General features: G+C 44.3%; 2 protein-coding genes and 2 non-coding genes across 6 annotated transcripts; 1 reads left to right on the top strand and 3 right to left on the bottom strand.

Annotated features, from left to right (window-relative positions):
• Positions 1–126: 126 nt before the first annotated feature.
• thap12b (THAP domain containing 12b) lies at positions 127–4,901 on the bottom strand. The gene is made up of 5 exons (XM_058080556.2): positions 4,545–4,901; positions 4,043–4,163; positions 3,863–3,970; positions 3,735–3,771; positions 127–2,782 (listed from the first exon to the last, which is right to left on the bottom strand). The coding sequence occupies exons 1-5, from the start codon at positions 4,631–4,633 to the stop codon at positions 897–899; spliced, it is 2,241 nt and encodes a 746-aa protein (XP_057936539.2). The 5' UTR covers positions 4,634–4,901; the 3' UTR covers positions 127–896.
• Positions 4,902–5,136: 235 nt separating this feature from the next.
• Positions 5,137–5,208, top strand: trnap-agg (transfer RNA proline (anticodon AGG)). The gene has a single exon. It is a non-coding gene; the product is annotated as a tRNA-Pro (tRNA).
• A 221-nt stretch (positions 5,209–5,429) lies between these two features.
• trnap-cgg (transfer RNA proline (anticodon CGG)) lies at positions 5,430–5,501 on the bottom strand. The gene has a single exon. It is a non-coding gene; the product is annotated as a tRNA-Pro (tRNA).
• A 187-nt stretch (positions 5,502–5,688) lies between these two features.
• Positions 5,689–15,482, bottom strand: dyrk1ab (dual-specificity tyrosine-(Y)-phosphorylation regulated kinase 1A, b). Of its 3 annotated transcripts, XM_058080356.2 has the most exons (12): positions 14,655–15,482; positions 13,126–13,187; positions 11,589–11,785; positions 11,369–11,461; positions 11,079–11,267; positions 10,817–10,964; positions 10,461–10,747; positions 10,228–10,374; positions 10,008–10,148; positions 9,626–9,929; positions 9,415–9,539; positions 5,689–9,296 (listed from the first exon to the last, which is right to left on the bottom strand). In XM_058080356.2, the coding sequence occupies exons 2-12, from the start codon at positions 13,151–13,153 to the stop codon at positions 8,709–8,711; spliced, it is 2,247 nt and encodes a 748-aa protein (XP_057936339.1). In that variant the 5' UTR covers positions 13,154–13,187; positions 14,655–15,482; the 3' UTR covers positions 5,689–8,708. The 3 variants fall into 3 exon arrangements, with proteins under 3 accessions (XP_057936339.1, XP_057936340.1, XP_057936341.1); XM_058080357.2 differs by lacking the exon at positions 13,126–13,187; XM_058080358.2 differs by lacking the exons at positions 13,126–13,187; positions 14,655–15,482 and adding an exon at positions 13,871–14,616.
• Positions 15,483–18,599: the final 3,117 nt, after the last annotated feature.

Below are 18,599 nucleotides of genomic sequence, written 5' to 3'. Positions count from 1 at the left end.
TTGTGCCATTGAAACACACTTTATGGTCCATTCCAAAAATAATAATTAAATGTGTGTGTGTGCGCAGCAGCACGTTCCAAGATACACAATAATACAAACTATATATGCAAAACTAACCTCAGCAACGTAGCTGTCATCGTTTTATTCAAATGTCAAACCAGGAAAGAGGACATACTAATATAGCAGATAGTGGTAGGTGGGTAAGGAAGGAAGGATACATCTCTATCGGCATTGTTACACTGCCTACTAAACATAAACCTACAACAAACAACACGGAGTCAAATGCGGTTTCCTGCACAGGATTTACAAGGTGGACCTGAGAAATCGGTCGCATTTGCCGAGGTGGCGCCCTCCTGTGGTCATTCTACGGCAACTGCGGTTAAAAGTGAATCAGGACATTCATTTATTTTCATACCCGCTTATCCTCAAGAGGGTCGCGGGGGTGCTGGAGCCTATCCCAGCTGTCCACCCTGGATTGGTGGCCAGCCAATCACAGGGCACATATAAACAAACAACCATTCGCACCCACATTCATACCTATGGACAATTTGGAGGGGCCAATGAAGCTAACATGTTTTTGGAATGTGGGAGGACATGCAAACTCCACACAGAAATGGCAGAGGGTGGACTTGAACTCGGATCTCCTAGCTATGTGGCCTAGCGCTAACCACTTGGTCAAGAACTTGGGTTATTTATTCAACATCTCTGTCAGTGATGCGTTCAATATCTCTGCACATGCCGGGAGAAGAGCCGTATGAAAAAGAATACTCCTCACACTACGGAATGTGAGGCGGCCTAGCAGGCGTCACACACTAAATAAAAGCCTGTATGGAATACCAGAAGAGCAGCCCCATTCACACATCGCTAATCTCTGTGTTAGCAAACACAGTTGTGTTTCACTTCATGGCTTCCTCCTCAGGTACCTCCTCAGGTTCGGCCTCCAGTTCAGCCTCGTCCTCTGGGTACAGCCTGCAGTATTTGTCCACCATGACATCCAAGTCCGGCTTGACTTCGGCGTTGACGTGGAGCACGGCGAGGCTTCGGTTTCGGTGCCTGACCGGCACGCTGTCCAGGTAGGCCTGCAGCCGCGTGCCGGCCGCCTCGCCCAGCTGCTCCTCCACCTTGAGCACGGGCAGCGTGGAGAGCACCTTGAGGAAAGCATTGACGTTGGGGAAAAACTTGATGTCGGGCAGCTGCAGCGTCTCGTGGATGGAGGTGGGCAGGCGTACCTCCTTGCCGCGGTGCTTCCACTTGATCCTCCAGCAGTGGAGCTCGGCGGGGAGCGTCTCGGGATTGGGCAGGTCATTGTGGTAAACGTTGGCGTCGTTCTCCTCGGTGGTGTTGAACTTCATCTGGCCCATGATGGCCGGCACCAGTGAGAGACATTTGAGGGCTTTGACGTTGACTTCGGAGAACATCTCCTCCACTTCCTGCATGACGCTGTGGATGATGGGGAGCGTCACATACTCCCTGTAGTAGGCCTCCGTTTGGATCTCTCCCATGTCGGCCGCACGCTGCCTCTGAATAAAAAGCCTCGGGACACGCACCGGTATCTCCATGGAAGCGGCCACGCTCACGGCCTCCTCGTACCAAAACTCATGGTAGATGTCGATGTTATCGTTGACCTCGTTTAGCGAATGCATGACCGCTGTCAGGCTGTTGGCGGCACTAAATGCATCCTGAGTGTCGCCTTGGAGGTTCCTGCCGAACGCTCTGGTGAACGTGAGGACATTCTTCAGCACGATCACGGTCATCACCATCTCAAAGTCGGCAAGGATTTCGGCCAGGGACCGTGCATCGGCTATGGCAGCACGGTCAAATACGTCTTCTGCGTTGTTGTGAATGGCGTCCATGCAGTATACGAGCGGTACCAGGATGTCCAGCAGCACGTCAAAGACGTTGTGTTGCTCGGTCCAGGTGCTGCAGGAGGCTTGCGTTAGCGCCGCCGCTTTGTCCTCGTTCTTCTGATAGTGAGCGGATATCGCCTTCTCCAGCTGTGCGTGCGCGCCCGCTCTTTTGAAGAAGACGCGGAGCCTCCTCAGCGTCTCCATGAGGATCTGGACGTTGGGGAAAGGGAGACTGTTGGCCAGGTGGATGTTGAGCGGCATGTGCGAGCACGGCATGTGAAAGGCCAGCGGGTACTTCTCCGTCAGGAGCACGGCCACGGCCTTCATCTTGGTGGCAGACGCCCCCGTGACCTTGTGGGCCTGGCCGCGGCAATCCTCCATGCTGAGCCCCCAACGCTCAGTCAGCTGCGCCTCGAGCCTCTCCACCAGCGCCGCCTCGTCACCGCTGAATGGCACAAAGTCCAAAAACTCCTCACGGAGGATGTTCTGCTGGTTAACAAAGCGCAGGAAAAGCGGCAGGTGCTTCTCGTTGCCAAAGTCGACCAGGTCGGCTGTAACCAGCGAGAAGATACGACTCTCCCTCGCCTCCATGAGCATCTCCTCCCTCACCGTGTTCTCACATACGTCCAGAAGCTGGCCCAGCTGTGTGGAGGAGAGGTACTCGGCGTTAACTGCAGCGCCCCCAAAGCGCTTCCTCAGCGCCTCATCTCCAGCGTTTATGCGGTAATCCAGCAGGGCTTGAAAGTTGTTGGACACATCCTCGCTTGCTGAAACTTCAGACGTCTCCAGTGGGATGCTCTGCTTCGCCAGCATGATTATGACCTCAAACAAAGACCTCAGGTAACTGCGAAGCTCCTTCTCCTCTGTGGACAGCTGAGGCTCGCTGGTGCTTTCCTCTACGGCGGCTTCTTTTTTGGACGCAGCTGCTGCTGCCACTAAGATGAAGAAGAGCGGATGCAAAGATGATGGACCAACAATCTCCTGCATGTTTGTTTTATTTCTTTGTTTGTTTCTCATGTCACAACTGAAGCTTTTTTTCTTCAATACTGCACTTCAACTGTGTGCCACTAAAATGACATTATTCCCTTTAGTCACTTTATGCTACTGAAGTAATGATACTTTTCCCCATAGTCATACGTTATTCTCCTGAAATTACAACCTTTTCTTGTTAGTTTACAACTTTTTTTCCTCTTAATATTTTGACTTCATTTTCAAAATTAATGCAGATTTTTCTGTTGTTTTCTTGTTAAATTATATCATGGAATGCGTCGTGGACCAATACATAAACAGCCACAACACAAAATGACTTAACAATGCATGAAGTCAGACATGGCATGTCCCACACGATAGTGGAAAAAAAGTTCTCTTCTCATTCCTTCTTAAATTTAGAAGAAATACATTTAAGGCTAAGTGATTGGCTCGCTGGGTAGCAGCTGTCTCAAAGAGTTGTGCAACGCATTGTAAACATTAAACAACAACAGTGTAAAAGTGACTAAAGCATGATATTCATGTCTACAGGGGTCTAATAATTAAAAAACCCTATTTACAAAGTCATCAACAGGTTTTCTATGCTCTAACCACAAAAACACTGCATTTATTAACATTGAATCCTATGTCCCAGAAATTCATTCATTGCGGTCACGTCTGGAGCCAAGTAACTGCAATAAACGAGGGACGACTACACAGGAAAGACTAGTAATATATACAATAATTAAATGAACATAAATGCCAGGTCTTAGCAGCCGACCACTACACTAGTTATTACTGTCACATGTGACGTCCCAGTCTTTGAACGTGACACGTGTGCAGCTGGTGCAGAGAGGGCAGTTCTACCAATAGCAGAATATGGGGGCCTACCCGAGGAACCAGTGTACCTGATTTACTTACATCTCCTTTCCTTGATTCGTTTTAAGTCCTCCTCCGTCTGAAACCAAAATAAAAAGTGTCCAAGATAAAACATCTGTAACACAACTAACTAAAGGCAATGTAAAGATAGTGATTGTTGTCCTCCTCACAAGTTCTTTAATCTGCTTGTGATGCTTGTCACGTAGACTCCGTGGGCGGATGGTCAAGTCAAACATGGTGGGAATAGCCGTATCCTTCAGCACCGTCCTGTAGGGGCTCTAAGAGGGCAAATTATTTTCCAACAGGGAATAACAACTTGGAAGAAGTGTACGCTGATGGAAGATACTCACTGTTCTGTACACCAGTGATGGGTCAAAGTGTTTGGCACATAATCTATAGTGCTTGTTTAGCTGATCTACTGTCTTGGCCTCCAGGTCTGCCCGGCGGCAGTTCTCTACCCAGATTCGACACCTGGAGAAACAACACATGTTGTCATACAAAAATATTGATACACTTGATGACATATGCAGTGTCAAAGACGCTGCGTGTACAATTATCATCATGCAGTTAACGATATGTATATAGTATGCTTTTAGAATATCATTCCTTTACAGCAAGAGCTGTGCTAACATACAGTCATTCTCACACATGCAACATTAAATTTTTAATTTTTAAATATTAAATGGAGCCGAATCATGTTACGAGTGAATCACTTGACTTTTGAAAGCTACAGGAAGAGGGGCGCGTGCTGTTTACTCGTCTAACAAGCAGCGGAGAGTAACATTAGCTGCACAAAAGCAACAGCCATATACTGACTGATAACAACAATAACAATAGGAAATGTGCTATTACCTCTCAGGGTCCCTTGGAAAACGAAAAAATGCCAAATCCGACTGCGTGCTCTTCCGTGTGCAGTTCGGGGCCGCGCAAAAATTCGGCATATTTCTCGCTAGCTAGCTTAGCTACTACGACTTTCCTCGACCAAGTTTGGTTCCCTTTTACGGTGTTTGCTCGGAAATTCACATGGAGTTACATAGCCAGACGATAACGTCTGAGTTGGTTGGACAACACAGCGTTTACAATAAATGCTCCTATAAAGTGACGGCAGTTGAATTTCAAAGCCGAAGACGAGGACTGTTCCGTTCGGGAGACGCAGTGAAGACGCAGCACCCGATTGGACAGAGATACACCCGAGGGCACCGCGATAGGCCAAGCACTCGACCAATGAAAACACAGATAAGCCTCTGCTCGTTGACGTAAATGTACGTCATTGAGAATGCAGACTTTCTCGGTGCTTCCATCTATCGGTGATTTGATGATAAGACGACAGCAGCTTAACCACAAGCTTATGCACCGAATGTACAAAGAACATTGTTTGAGGTCGAAAAGTAAACAGAAAACTGATAGATATCAATAATATAAAATAAAACAATGCGTACGCAACGGCTCGTTGGTCTAGGGGTATGATTCTCGCTTAGGGTGCGAGAGGTCCCGGGTTCAAATCCCGGACGAGCCCTCTTTTAGCCTGAGTGCGACGTGTTTTGCGGTAGGACGATCGCAATGTTTTGTAGCAAAACAAGAATATGACGAATCTAGAAACATCACGTAGTTAGGGATATCCCTGACCTGCCGGACAGTCAATTGAGATGTAAATCGCAGCACGCAGATTAGATTTGATGTTCACCTTTGCTCTGAACTACTTTTCGCGTCATTTTTTTCCAAGTTGCCAAAAAAGCAGGGCTCGTCCGGGATTTGAACCCGGGACCTCTCGCACCCGAAGCGAGAATCATACCCCTAGACCAACGAGCCGAGTATCTCACGGAGTCGGCCTTTTCGTTTATAAAGACACAATCCGTCGCTATTCGTATTGGGCAGTATTTTTGTTTTTCATGTCCTTTATACTGGCGAGGTAGCCAAAAAATTACATTTTAGTACATAAAGTGCAGCGTTATGCAAAGACTCAATGAAGTTGGGAACAAAGAAGACGCACAGAGCATTTCAATTAACTTCTTTTTATATATCATACATAAGACTGTCTTAATATAATACAAAGGGCATTGTCATAAACACAGCAAAGTCTTCACTAGATCTTACAATCTGTGGATACATGGACTTATCCTTTTCCCCATGCTGTTCAATTCTATAGTGCATGTTGCATGTACAAAAAAAGTGAACTATAAAACGGAAAAAAAGAAAGAAATTTGGAGAAATCCAAATCAAATAAGAGGATTTGCACTTCTGCCGGGTGTTCAGATATGTCAACAAGAATACATGTTTGTGTAGAACCCACAAACTGAACAGGCGTGTGAAAGATGGAACCTTTTCAGATTTTTTTTTTCCAACCATGTGCTTCTCATAGAACCAAAAACAAAGGTTTGTGATGTACATGCACTTACAATATACCCTGTGAAAATTATTAAGGTTTCAAGATCTAGCTTTCCCTGTTTGATTCAAACCCTACCTCATAGTGTTGTCCTGATGTAGTCAAGTACCGTTGCCACGAGGCAAGGTTTTGCCACTAAGAAAACAGGAGTTCCTGCCCAATGAATGGTCACCAAATTGACAAACATAATCAACATACCAGCAGGAGCAAGGTAGTGAGTTCTATACTTCCTTTATTAAAAAAATATAAATATATACATAAATTCTATTTCAACTATTAAAAAGGGGCTGCATTTCATGACAACTGCTCTAAATAAGAGGTCAATCAGCATGATCTGAAATAGGCGCACACTTACGAGTCACTGCAGTCAATTTTTTTGTCTTTTTCAGTCTTTATTTTTGGAATGTTTAGTACCAGTACGAGGTGCCAGCAATAAAAACCACTGGCAAATGTCTAAATATCTCAAATTCGGCGGGGTAGGAAAAAATGATTGCAAATTTGCAATTAACCTTGACATCCAGATAAAACCCCCCAGTCTCAATATAGGTAGCTTTACATTGGGTGTTTATGGGAAAAGACCAAGCATGGTTGTGGTATGGGTTCTCCTTTCAATGACAACAGCATGACGTGTGGCCTGTCGTCCGTTTGACAGGTGGCCGTGGGCAGGTTATTTCCTCTCTTAATTTCAAAGCTGGTCAAACGAGTAACAGAAGACAGCAAGCACTTCAAAATCCCTGATGTCAAAAAACAAACAAAACCAAACCCGAATAGAACAGAGGAGGAGAAATGAACATCTGGTTATTGACTAATGTTTTGAGGACATGCATGTCTGCCCGGGCAAAACATGACACCCCATTTCCCTTTCAAGAGGACAACAATCAAGGGGATCTCTTCCCGAGCAAGAGAACCATTCAGCCTCGCGAGATGGCAGAAACAAGTAGCCAAGTTGACCAAATGTATGAAAGGCAGCAAAAACCCTTTGAAATAGTATGCATGATGGACAAAGAAAAAGAAAAGTAACAACACCGGAATAGAACGCATTAGTCCCCCCCACCCCCCATCGTCTTCTATCTTGCTACTCCGGAGCCTGCAGAGTAACTACCAAATTCTCTAACATACCAAAGTTTTAAAAGACTCCCAAAATAATCCACCAATTAATATGGAAACAGTTTTGGTAAAAGGTGGCAAAGAAAGGTGGCCAACGGTCTGAACAACGCTCTCCAGTTTTGCTAATGTAATATATTGCAGCTGTTTGTATTGAAGTTCAAATAAGACCTTGATAGACTTTGCGTGAAAAGTGGTGAACTGCTACATTATTGGTTACAGACACCTATAGGCTATAAAACAACTGCTTTGGTATAAAAACATATCCAAAGGGAAAATAAATTCTTGTAAAATTCACAGCATAATTTGAGGAGAAAAAAGGCAGTCACTTAACTTGGTTTTCTTCTTCAGTTTCCATGTTTTGGATGGAGAGACTTGTGCAGGTGGTTCTGATGAGGAACTACATGCAAAGGTTGGGGGTGGGGGTGGGGGGGGGGGGGTAAAAACATAAAAAGGGATAGTTCTTTCCACTCAGCAAAATCCTTTACCAGTGACTAAGATTTTTCAAGGAAGTCATGTTTAGGAGGTTGTTGTGTACAATAAAGACCCTGTTATGTGGGGCCCTGCTGAAGAAGATATCTTTGTCAAGAAAGGCCTCAAATTACCATTCTTATTTACCTTTTTCTAAAATGTTTTCATTTCCTTAAATAATTAAGGGCTGTCTAGAGAGAAAAATAGAGAAAAGCCATCTTAATTCAAATGATAATGTCCAGCTCCATCCCGTTCCAAGTCCATGAGTCATAAGGCCAAAAGGTTATCTAGAACCAGCCACCGACATTATTCCTTTCACTGGACTGGACTCCTTGCCGTCTCCCTGCCCACCGCTGCTGCGCTCGTCTGTGCCAGGCCCGTTTGGAGCTTGCAGGACCTTTGGGCCTTTTAGACTGAGGGGTGGTGCTTCCCTCTCCTTTGACCCACTTGGGTGTCTGTATCCACCTCCGCCCGGCCAGCACGCGCTTATAGGGACTCCACTGTTACGCGCTCCCCTCAAACAGAGTTACACGACACCGACAAGAAATATCACCGCAAACACTTCCCCTCCACGTCAAGCTACAGGATTTACAAGCAGCTTTTTCCCCATGTGAATTTTTGCTTGAAAAAAACGGGCAAAAATAATGACTAACCAGTGGAACAATAATGTCAGGCGGTCCCCGAAAGAGGACGCCAAGCATCAGCGTCGCCGACAGCTAGCTATCGGTGATGACAGCTTCCAACTCTGCTCTGAAATGCTCCTTTTGACACATCATACCCAATGGGGATTACATGAAACTGGTGAAATGGTAAGATGGATGTCTCGATCTCACTATGGTTATTCCGCAGTATTATTTTGTGCCTAATGGTCGCAAAAGAAAACGGATGAAAATTACATATATACTTCTTAACAAAGGTTTTTTTTCCCTCTGTAGTAGCGGTTCAGTGATATCTCCCTTCTGATGTGAGCAGCTTTTATTCTCAACACACCTTGTAGTAAAAAACACCACCTTAAAAATGACGCACAGGGGGGAACACACAGCCAAATGTCAGTGCAGTCACGAGCTGGCCATCGAACTCTGCTGCACACACACTCCAGTCATTGGAGACTCCTCCCGGTCCATGCCCTGCCTCATGGTCAGGTGGCCTTCCGCTAGGTAGTGGCCAGGCCCCGTGTTCGTGCCCATGGAGAATGCAGGGTGCGCCGCCATGCCAGTCTCCTGCCGTGGGTTCGAGAAGGCACCTAGACCCATGCTCAGCCCACCATTCTGACCAAAGTCAAGCGCTCCAGCGGGCAAATGGCGGAGCTGGTAGGCCTGGTTGCCATGGTTCCCAGTGGAAGAGGAAGATGTAGAGGAAGAGGAAGCAGAGGAAGACAGGGAGGTCATAGACAGATGGCCGTGAACCACCTCCATGGAGTCCTGCGTCGAGGAGCTGTGTGTCGGGGAGGTGTAGTGGCGTGGGCGTGGTCGTGTTGCCATCATCTGCCCGTGGTGGTGATGAGTGTGTGAGTGGGGATGCAGGGCCTTAGGGTGCTGAGGGGGAACGTGGAAGGTGGTCTCCTGGACTGGGTGGGTCTCGCCGGTGACCGACTCTGGTCCGACTCCACCTCCCCACACCAGTGGAGGTGGATAGGCCTGTCGAGCCTGTTAATAAAAGAACAAAAGTCCCTCTCAGCTGTGTTCATCCGACATGTGCGTGGTATCGTCATGCTCGTGGAAGAAAATGCACTTTAACGATGTCATTCAGAGTTTAGGGCATGACCTGTGGGCAGAGGCTGTCTCCATCAATGGCTGGCATGGCTGTGCCAAAGTGTCCTCCACTGTGTAAGTGGTGATGGGTAGGGTCTGACCTTGCTCTGCCACTGGTGCTTGTTCCAGATGAGCCTCCTAAAAGATACACAAGTATTACTTACTGAGGTGCTGTCTCTTTGCAAAGTTAGCCAAGCAAATATTCCTATCATGCACAATTTTACCTGAACTGGAGGAGGTGCTGGAGGTGGTTCCTGAAGACTGGGACTGCTCTAAAGCGGGGCTCGTCGACACGCTGCTGCTTGTATTGGTCCCCTCGTCCGCAGTCTTCTTGAAGAAGCTGTGCTGCAGGGCATAGTAGGGTTGGATGCGGCTCTTGGGGTCGTAGTCCAGCATCCGTAGGATCAGGTCCTTAAACTTCAAGTAGTCAGCGACGGCGTGGCCGGACTCCCCCGCCCGCCGCCCACCCGGCCCCCCTGTCTCCACACCCAGGATGGAGTGGAGTTTCCGTGAAGCTGGAGGTTTATACTATGAAGCAAATGCGCAAATACAATTACTTCCACACATGACAGCGCAGTTAGAAAAGCAGTAATGACGTTAGCGTACCCTTTTGCCATCTTTGGTCTTTTTAACACTCCATGTGCCATCTGAAAGCTTCTCAAAGAACTTCCTGGCTTTTGGGGCTAGGTCCATTATGTGATTAGGTGGGATGCCGAGAACCTCCACTATTTTGTTCATCTGGTCCACCTGAGAAAGTCACCACAGCGTTCAATGCATGTCAATACTTGCATGTGCATCTCACATTGGAGGCTTGCTGTCCATATACCTCATTGGCTCCACTGAAGAGAGGTTCGCCTGTATGCATCTCTACCAAGATGCAACCCAAGGACCACATGTCAATGGCCAGATCGTAGGGCATTCCCAGAAGCACCTCTGGGGAGCGGTAGAAGCGACTCTGGATATACTGATATATCTATTCAAACAAAACAAAAATTGGAAATTGGACATTGTAAACAAGAAAATAATATAAAGCACTAGGATGGTTGCAAGCAGACATACCCTTTGTCCAAGCTGGCACGAACTGCCAAAGTCCACTATTTTGATGGCGCTCCTCTTGGGGTTACATAGGAGGATGTTCTCGGGCTTCAGGTCACAGTGGATGATGCTGAGCTCGGGCGTGGCCAGGAAAAGCAGTGCCGTGCATAGCTGCTGGGCGAACTTCCGGGTGAGGTTGAGCGAGACGCCGCGGAAGTTGGTGTTTCGGAGCAGGTCGTACAGGTTATATGAAAGCATCTCAAACACGAGGCAGAGGTGGTTCCGAAACATGAAGTGCCGCTTTAGGTGAACTGCAAAAGAAACCAAAAATGTTCATTCACGTCCCGCCATGTAAGAAGCAAATTTGAAGAGGGGCTTACCAATGTAGTATTTCATCTCGGTATCATGTTTGTTCATGAGCTCTAGGAGGCGCACTTCAATCTGGGCTTGATTGAGGAAAGCTTTCTTGTTCTTGATGATCTTAATGGCGACCCATTCCTGCTCTGCCCGGTCGTATGCTTTCACAACCTACGAATGACAGAAAACAGCTTCAGTCAGATTGGGACTGTTGGGGCATTTGAAATATACAAAATGGTAACAATTTGAACAACTTTAATCATCTCCATAAAGCCAAGCACACACCTGTCCAAAGGATCCTTTTCCTATCAAGGAATCAATCTCATATCGGTCCATCCACTTCTCCCCATTCTTGACGATGTAGTCATAGTTATCATCGTCATAGCCATCATTGAAGACTTTCCTTTCTTTTTTGTGACTGGAGTCTTCGCCCTGACCCTGTTGGTGTCGTCGCTTCTTTTTTGCATAATAAACCTACAACAAAAAAAATATGTCAACAAAACGGTTGTACTAAAGTGCCACGGGAGAAAATATTCATGTCAAGTGTTTTGGAGCGTTGCAACAAGTTCACTAACCTCATTGATGTGTTTGTATGTTTTGATAAGGTCAATGGAGAGCTTCCTCAGGGGAGCTGAAGTTGGGTCACGAAAGCACTGGGGCATGTGCCTCTGATGTATCAAAGTAAAAAATAATAATGATTTTAAACAACTGTTAAATGTTTTTCTATAATGACACGGCAAGTGCATTCGGAGTCAATGTATTCAAGAGCGGCGTATGTAGCCACTGTTAACGCACCTGATTGGCAGTGAGCTGTGGTGTCTGGTCGCTGTACGGTAGGACCGTAACAGATTGGTCAGTGCTTGGCTGGTGGCGGTCACTGTACTGCTGGTGCGTATGGGGCATTGGAGCAGCCATCTGAAGACCAGCAGTGTGTAAAGAAAAAGAGGGCGCAAGCCGGACAGACGAAGGTTTGCATGCTGAAGTCTCTCCTCCTGGAAGAAATTAACACCTTGCCTTGAGTTGTAATTTACATGACATGCACTAAAAACTAGAGAGGCTAATCATGTTGTTGCATCATCACAATGCAGAGGAGTAGAGTTTCTTTTACCACAAAAAATATGCAGAAGAACATTTTTCTGTATAAAAAAAGCTTAACAGTTAACCTTGCACGCCAAAATCTTGCATCTGGCAAAAACAGTCAAGATGCAAATGAATATTACCACATATATTCAAAATGATCAAACTCATTTTAAAAGAACAAAACAAATATGGTCATACAATAACAATAAATGCCATTTGCTAAATAACATTATCAAGTGCATCTAAATCATTATCAACTAAACATCAATTCAATCATATTTATTGTATCACTAACATTTCAGCATTTGAGGAAAAGGCTGACCATCAGCAGGCTTAGCAGTGAAAAGGGGGGTGAGAAGAAAGCACCGCCATACTGTACAGTGAATCATCCTTCATTTTAAGCCAGAAGGAATGAAAAAAAATATTAAATAGCATGTTCAGCTATCAGCATCTCTCACCAGACAACACAATTCACCAGCGCTACACAGTAACCACTATTCAGAATCCCAGCAACAGCACCTAATTAGCATAGCCTATCACCACAGAGATACAGCGTGATTTGGCAAGCCCATCAATGCACAGACCAATCACAACGCAGTATGCAAATAGCCTACTTTTGTTGCCAGGGCAGAGCTGCTCCCATTTTCCAATGAGAAAACAAGAAATAAACAAGAAATAAAATTGAACTTTGGCACACTTAGACGCTGCTTTCAACACAAGAGCCTGACAGCAAAATAGCTGCAGAGCCTGAAACCTGCACTCCATATGACAGCGTTAGAAAGCTGACCCAGCTTTGGGAAAGGGAAAAAATACACAGCCACTGACAGAAATAAAAGGAACTGTAAGATGAGAGAGCACGGCACAGGCTGTATTTTAGGGAACCAATAAGGTGTAACATAATATTAATTCCACTATATTTATACAAACATTTATTGAACAATACATTTTGCACATTTTAATGTTAAATACATTTTTAGAAATAGATGTATTAAAACATGATTTGTCTTTTGTTTTCCGGATTGTCGGGCAATAGAAACCACTGAAAAGAATCACTTAGGTGAAACTGTAGCACTTTGTACTGCCGTGTCTTACTTTGTCCCACATAACAATGTGATGAAGCGCGCAAGCCTGGATGCAGATTTGGATAAAGGCATGACGACGACAGGGGAGGAACTTAGGTTTACCACTTCCCATAAAAAGGAGCTGGTTGAGGACGATATTTCATATAGAAAACACATAAACAACAGCTAACCTGGATGCATCTTCTGTAAAAATTCCATATCATCCTGGGAGGAGAGTCCAGCAGCAAAGCAACTAAAAAGAATAAAAAAAACACCACATAATCGCTACAGAAAATTATTATTCTCTTACTTTGTGCTTTAAGTTTAGTGTCGAAGGGGATGGGGTGACCCAAATAGGAAAGGGTGTCCCCAAACTTTCAAAAGTGTGTTTATGAAGTACTCAAGTCACCCGCAAAACAACTGCTTGTGGATTAAAAGTAGTCCAAAGTAAATAATACATTATTATGTAAGAATATTTATGCTGCTGTTATCTGTGTGCGGTTACTCTAAAGGTTATAGATATTGTACACCTTCCACATTGTGAACATGGCGTTTCTAATAACACACGACTTCAACTGTTGTGGATTTCCAACCACCCAGCCTTTGAAAATCAAGCATCAGCCGGCTCCATGCTCTCATTTATGATTATTGTTGACGTTCAGAACTGGCATATGAACAGTTCCTTGCCTGGCTCCACTCTTTCACGCCACAAACGGGCCTTGAAGGTGCAAAAATAACGGCAGCTAGCTTGCTATTCCTATCCGTTATCATATCTTAAGTGTTGGCAGAGGGCCTCTATAATAAGCTCATGTGTCATCTTCTCACGCCCATTTCCAAACCTCAAATCAAAAAGCCAGCAATGCAACACCATTAACTACCAAAGCATGCGTGCATATTTAGATAAAGACAGCGGGTCCGGCTAGCGATGTTACTTACAGATGGTGGGGTGAATCTCGTCATGGTTGGACATGGGAACGCATATTCAGTGTTATTCGCGTCCCTCGTCAGGCAAATACATAATAAAAACCCTCGCCAAAGATGCCCAAGCGTATTCCCGGTGTGCCTTTAGCGGCCGTGACAAGCGTGAACGGGCTGCGATCGTTAAGGGTACTGTGAGAAATTGCGGGACGAGCGAGCCTGTCTGTCGTTCACCCATCCAGCGGCAACTTTAGCTATGTGACGCTGTGCTCCAGCCAGCGGGCTGCTGGGGCCCACTCAGCTGGTTCCTCAACAAGTCAGCGTTAACCATTAGCTAGGCTTCGTCGAATTAGCTCCCAGGCGTTAGCAGCATTAGCTGGGTCTCGCACAACACACCATTTCCTGCACATCTAGGCCCCTCGCGTTTAAAGGGTTCTGAGGCGACATGTTGCAAAAGATCCCTATATCGCACAATGACAATTGTCTAACACCGCAGGGTTAATGGTAGTCCTGCCTGCATGACTCTCCGCCAACCAGTCACTCACCATAAAACACAATCGGCTCACATTTATCGCCGCAAAAAATACCCTTGTTGACCTACTGACTGGAGGCAAACGTTAAAGCCGCTCTCAGACCCACTCGGCACCGCCAAAAATGGTTAGCTAGCCGCCATACCACAGATACCGTTCGCAACTTCACTGTCGCGTCCATCATTATTAACAATTTGATTTAACACGCTAATGCAAACACAATACGGTACACATGGAGGAAACTACCGCCAAGTATGAATATATCTACTCACCTCTGATGGCACGATCTTCATTTAAACTCCAATAACCTGTATGATGAGGAAACTTCTCCAGCTTGGTGATTCTCCCCTCCCTGCACGGTTAGCGAGTATTGATAACTAAATCCGACCCCCCTTCCTCGGACCGGCAAATACTACAATTCACCAGGCAGATCTAAGAAAGTCTTCATTTCCATAGATATTCAGTTGAACGGCGTCGACAATCGGAGCAACATTAGAGTAACGTTACCATCAGCTGATGACTAGCAACATGCTAACGTTAACTAGCACACATAAGTCACTAGCTAACCTTAGCGAATTGGCTAGCTAGTTGACAAAATGAACGCAGCTAACGTTAGCTACCTGTCCTGGCTAGCGCTAGTTTCCCAGGCTAGCCTCAAGCTAACAATCGTGGCCGCCGCTAAATAAAAGGTACGTCAAACAGATATTACGCAGTCTTTGTAAAATTGGCGTCGACCTCCACGACCCGCTCGGTAGCGCGGGTGCAGTCCGTGTATTTTTAACACGAAACACGACCCGCGTCCTCTGGTAATTTGGCTTTGGAATTTTGTGTCAATTTTCACAAAATGGCGCGCGGTCCAAACCTGCGCAGTGAACCGGCCCGGTAGACCAGAGACACGGACAACCCAGTAAGTGCGGCGCCGCCTAATTATTAAACAGTGTTAAAATGTCGGCCTCTTCAGCGTCTTCACCCGATCCATTAGACGTGTCTCGTTATCCCAAAACGTCAAATGTATATCCACTGACAGCATTATTCCGGCGGGAAGGGAGAACATTTGAAACGACTGCGCTTGGGGGGGGGGGAAACCCTCCTGACAAAATGGCGATGCTCTTGCTTGTTGCCATGGCAACTGTCAATCAAAAAACCCAAAATACCCCGGATGCAGCAATGACGAATAAAATGTAAGTGGACAGAGACCAGAACACGCAATAGTCTTTTTTTTAGCCGCCTTTGGATGGTTGCTACCGCTCAGCAAACATCTCTGTTCTCCGCGTTGTTTATTTATTGTCCGCCATAATGGTAACTTTTCAACACACACCCATTATTGGACCCATCAGCGGGTCTATAAATTTGTGCTTTGCATTCATTTGCGAAGCAGTAACTTCACACCTCATTTCTTTATTTAATACAACACACACACACACACATATAAACAAATATATAATATATATATATAAATATATAGATATATATAAATATACACATATATATAGATTTTCTATATATGCATTAGCGTGTTAAATCTATTTTTATTCTAGGAAAATCACAACTTTTTATCATGAGAGTACAACTTTTTTTCTATATTGTGAATTTATTCTGGTGACTAAATGATTGATATATATATATATATATACATATACACTATATAGATATAGGTATATTTATATAGAGAGATATAGATAGATATATATAGAGATATAGAAAAAAAGTTGTACTCTCATGATAAAAACTTGTGATTTTCCTGGAATAAACTCATATAATGTCAATGTAGTAACGTAAAGACACAAAAGGAAACATTAAAGGAAAAAGAAGTTATCATGCTATGAGAATATAGTCCAGAAACGGAACATAAATAGCTGTAATTTTTACGAGAATAAATTCAAAATATGACAAGCAAAAAGTTATATTGTCTTGAGAAATAAAATGTTACAATTTTATGAGATTAAACTTCTAACATTATGAGAAAAGATAATGTCCTTTTTGTAGGATAATAAAATATGAACGAACAAAGATGTGATTGTTTAAAGATGTAGTATGAGGCGCAGTGTGTTCCCCATCCTATCAGTCTGTTGCGTCTGTTATTACGTTTACTACTGCTACCAGTGTTGTTGAGTGTTGTATACTGGTGTGTGTCCAGTTCATGTCCGTCTGTTCCTTTGTAGAACCACAATAGTCTTAGTTGGTTAAGGGAGAAACCTCTCATTGTGTTCTGTGTTCTGATTGGCTGCAGACCTTTGTGAATTCAATCTTACATGCAGGACTGCCTATTTCCTGTTGTATGATCATATATGCTGAATGACGGCTGAAGTTGAAATTTGCACATTGAGAGTACTTAAACGGGAGATAAATGTGATGAATGTATGGAAATAACTAACCAATGTATGGTTAGTTATTTTGGGACCCTCTCCCCTATGGTACGAAAGGTCACAAGGAGATAGCGCATATTTTTTACAATGGATAAGTACGCAAATGTTGTCTGCTTGAGCCACTTTCACTGAATACCCCCTTAGGTTTTGGGATGCGTCGTGAAACGATGGGAATACAGTCCAAGGAAGATTGGTTGAAATATTTCAGGGAAAAAAAGAGCAAAAAACGAAGTTGATCCTAATGATACGGCGTGGGCCAGCCCCGCATGAATTGAATGATTAATGGAAAGTATGCTACGTATTCGCTTCACCTCTCACTTTATCTATTCGGGCCACAACATAGTCTTCTTCACCACACAACCCTTCCACCTTCCATCCATTCTCCTCTGCCCAGACTTCCGGGTCCCCGGCCACCTCCTCCAGTCCCACCAGGAGGACACCAAGGTATTCCCAGGCCAGCTGAGACATGATCCCTCCAAGCAAATTCCCTGTGGAGAAGGAGGTTGATGATTCAAATTCAAGTGATGCTTTAAACCTTTTGGAGAGTTTAAACAAGTGAGAAATATGATTGACAGGCAGGCAAAGTTATTGGTGCATAAAGTGTATGGTGAGGGGGTTTACAGCATTGAATAAGGTTTCACCTAATGAGGGCTATCACCCGCGATAAACGAGGGAACACTTATTCCCATAATATAACATTTTCCCTAACTAATTTTCCCAAATGTACAAAAGTATTTGTTGTTTTGTTTATTCTGACATTAAAAATGTCAGTTTTTTGTTTTTTTTCTCAAGATATTGCCATGTTATTCTCCTAAAATGTCACCCTTTTCTTATGAAATGACTCCTTTTCTCATAATATTTGGACATTGTTGTAAAATCACTGTTGTTAAATGATACTTTTAGAATGTGCCATATGCCAATATAAACGCAAAAGGCCTTTGGACACCCCTGAACTCTCACGCCTTTGAACAAATGAACATGTCAGTGTAAGCTATTTTTTTGTGACACCCTTATTGTGCACACAGGATGTGCTTCTATTTTGAAGGTCGGAAATGTGTGCATTGAGGTGGCTTGATAGAAATGAGTCGAGAGACGAGCGGCCTCTTGCATTCCTTCTGTGCTTTTGTTCCCACCGCACTCCTAATATATTCTATACTTATATATCCTATACTTCTACTCCTCCAGTATTAGAAGCAATCTACGTGCAGCTTGGAAGTATTCCATTCAAACGACTCACCAGGATTGAAGGAAATGTATTTTAGGGTGTTTTTTTAAAGGTTTTATTCAATAACTTGCAGAAAATATTTAATAGCTCTTTTTTCTGTTGCGTCACCCTCACGAGCAAAGTGAAATATCTTGTTTGACCACAAGATGGTAGCAGAGGGTCAGGTTGGTGTTTTGCTGGGTACAATGAATGGCATTGAAGAACAATGCATTTTCCCAAACAATGCTATTCATGGGACCGATTTTATTATTGTAGTTGTAGTTTGCAGTGGTGAGAGCTCTTTTACCATCCGTTCATCCACTTTTCTAGACCTCCTACACTATAGTGGATGTCATAAGACTGGGGTGTCCAAACTAAGGCCCGGGAGCCATTTGTGGGCTGTGGCACATTCTGGAAATTAAATTGAAAAAATAAGCCCCCCCCTAAAAAAAACGCATCAACAACAATATTATATCTTTTCCCCCAACTTAATTTTCAAAAGACTTCAAAAAGTTTTATTTCTCATAATATAATATATAAGAAAAACAACAAAATTTGAGTTTATCCTCTTAAAATGCCATTTTTAAAAAATATAATGCAACTTTTTTGTAATGTTTTTATTATTCTCATAAAATGTTTTTCCATTT

Source organism: Doryrhamphus excisus, linkage group LG8 (assembly GCF_037039965.1).
Source record: "Doryrhamphus excisus strain RoL-2023G ecotype Guam linkage group LG8, RoL_Dexc_Guam_v1.1, whole genome shotgun sequence".
Taxonomy (NCBI): domain Eukaryota; kingdom Metazoa; phylum Chordata; class Actinopteri; order Syngnathiformes; family Syngnathidae; genus Doryrhamphus; species Doryrhamphus excisus.
This window is presented reverse-complemented; position numbering and strand designations above follow the sequence as displayed.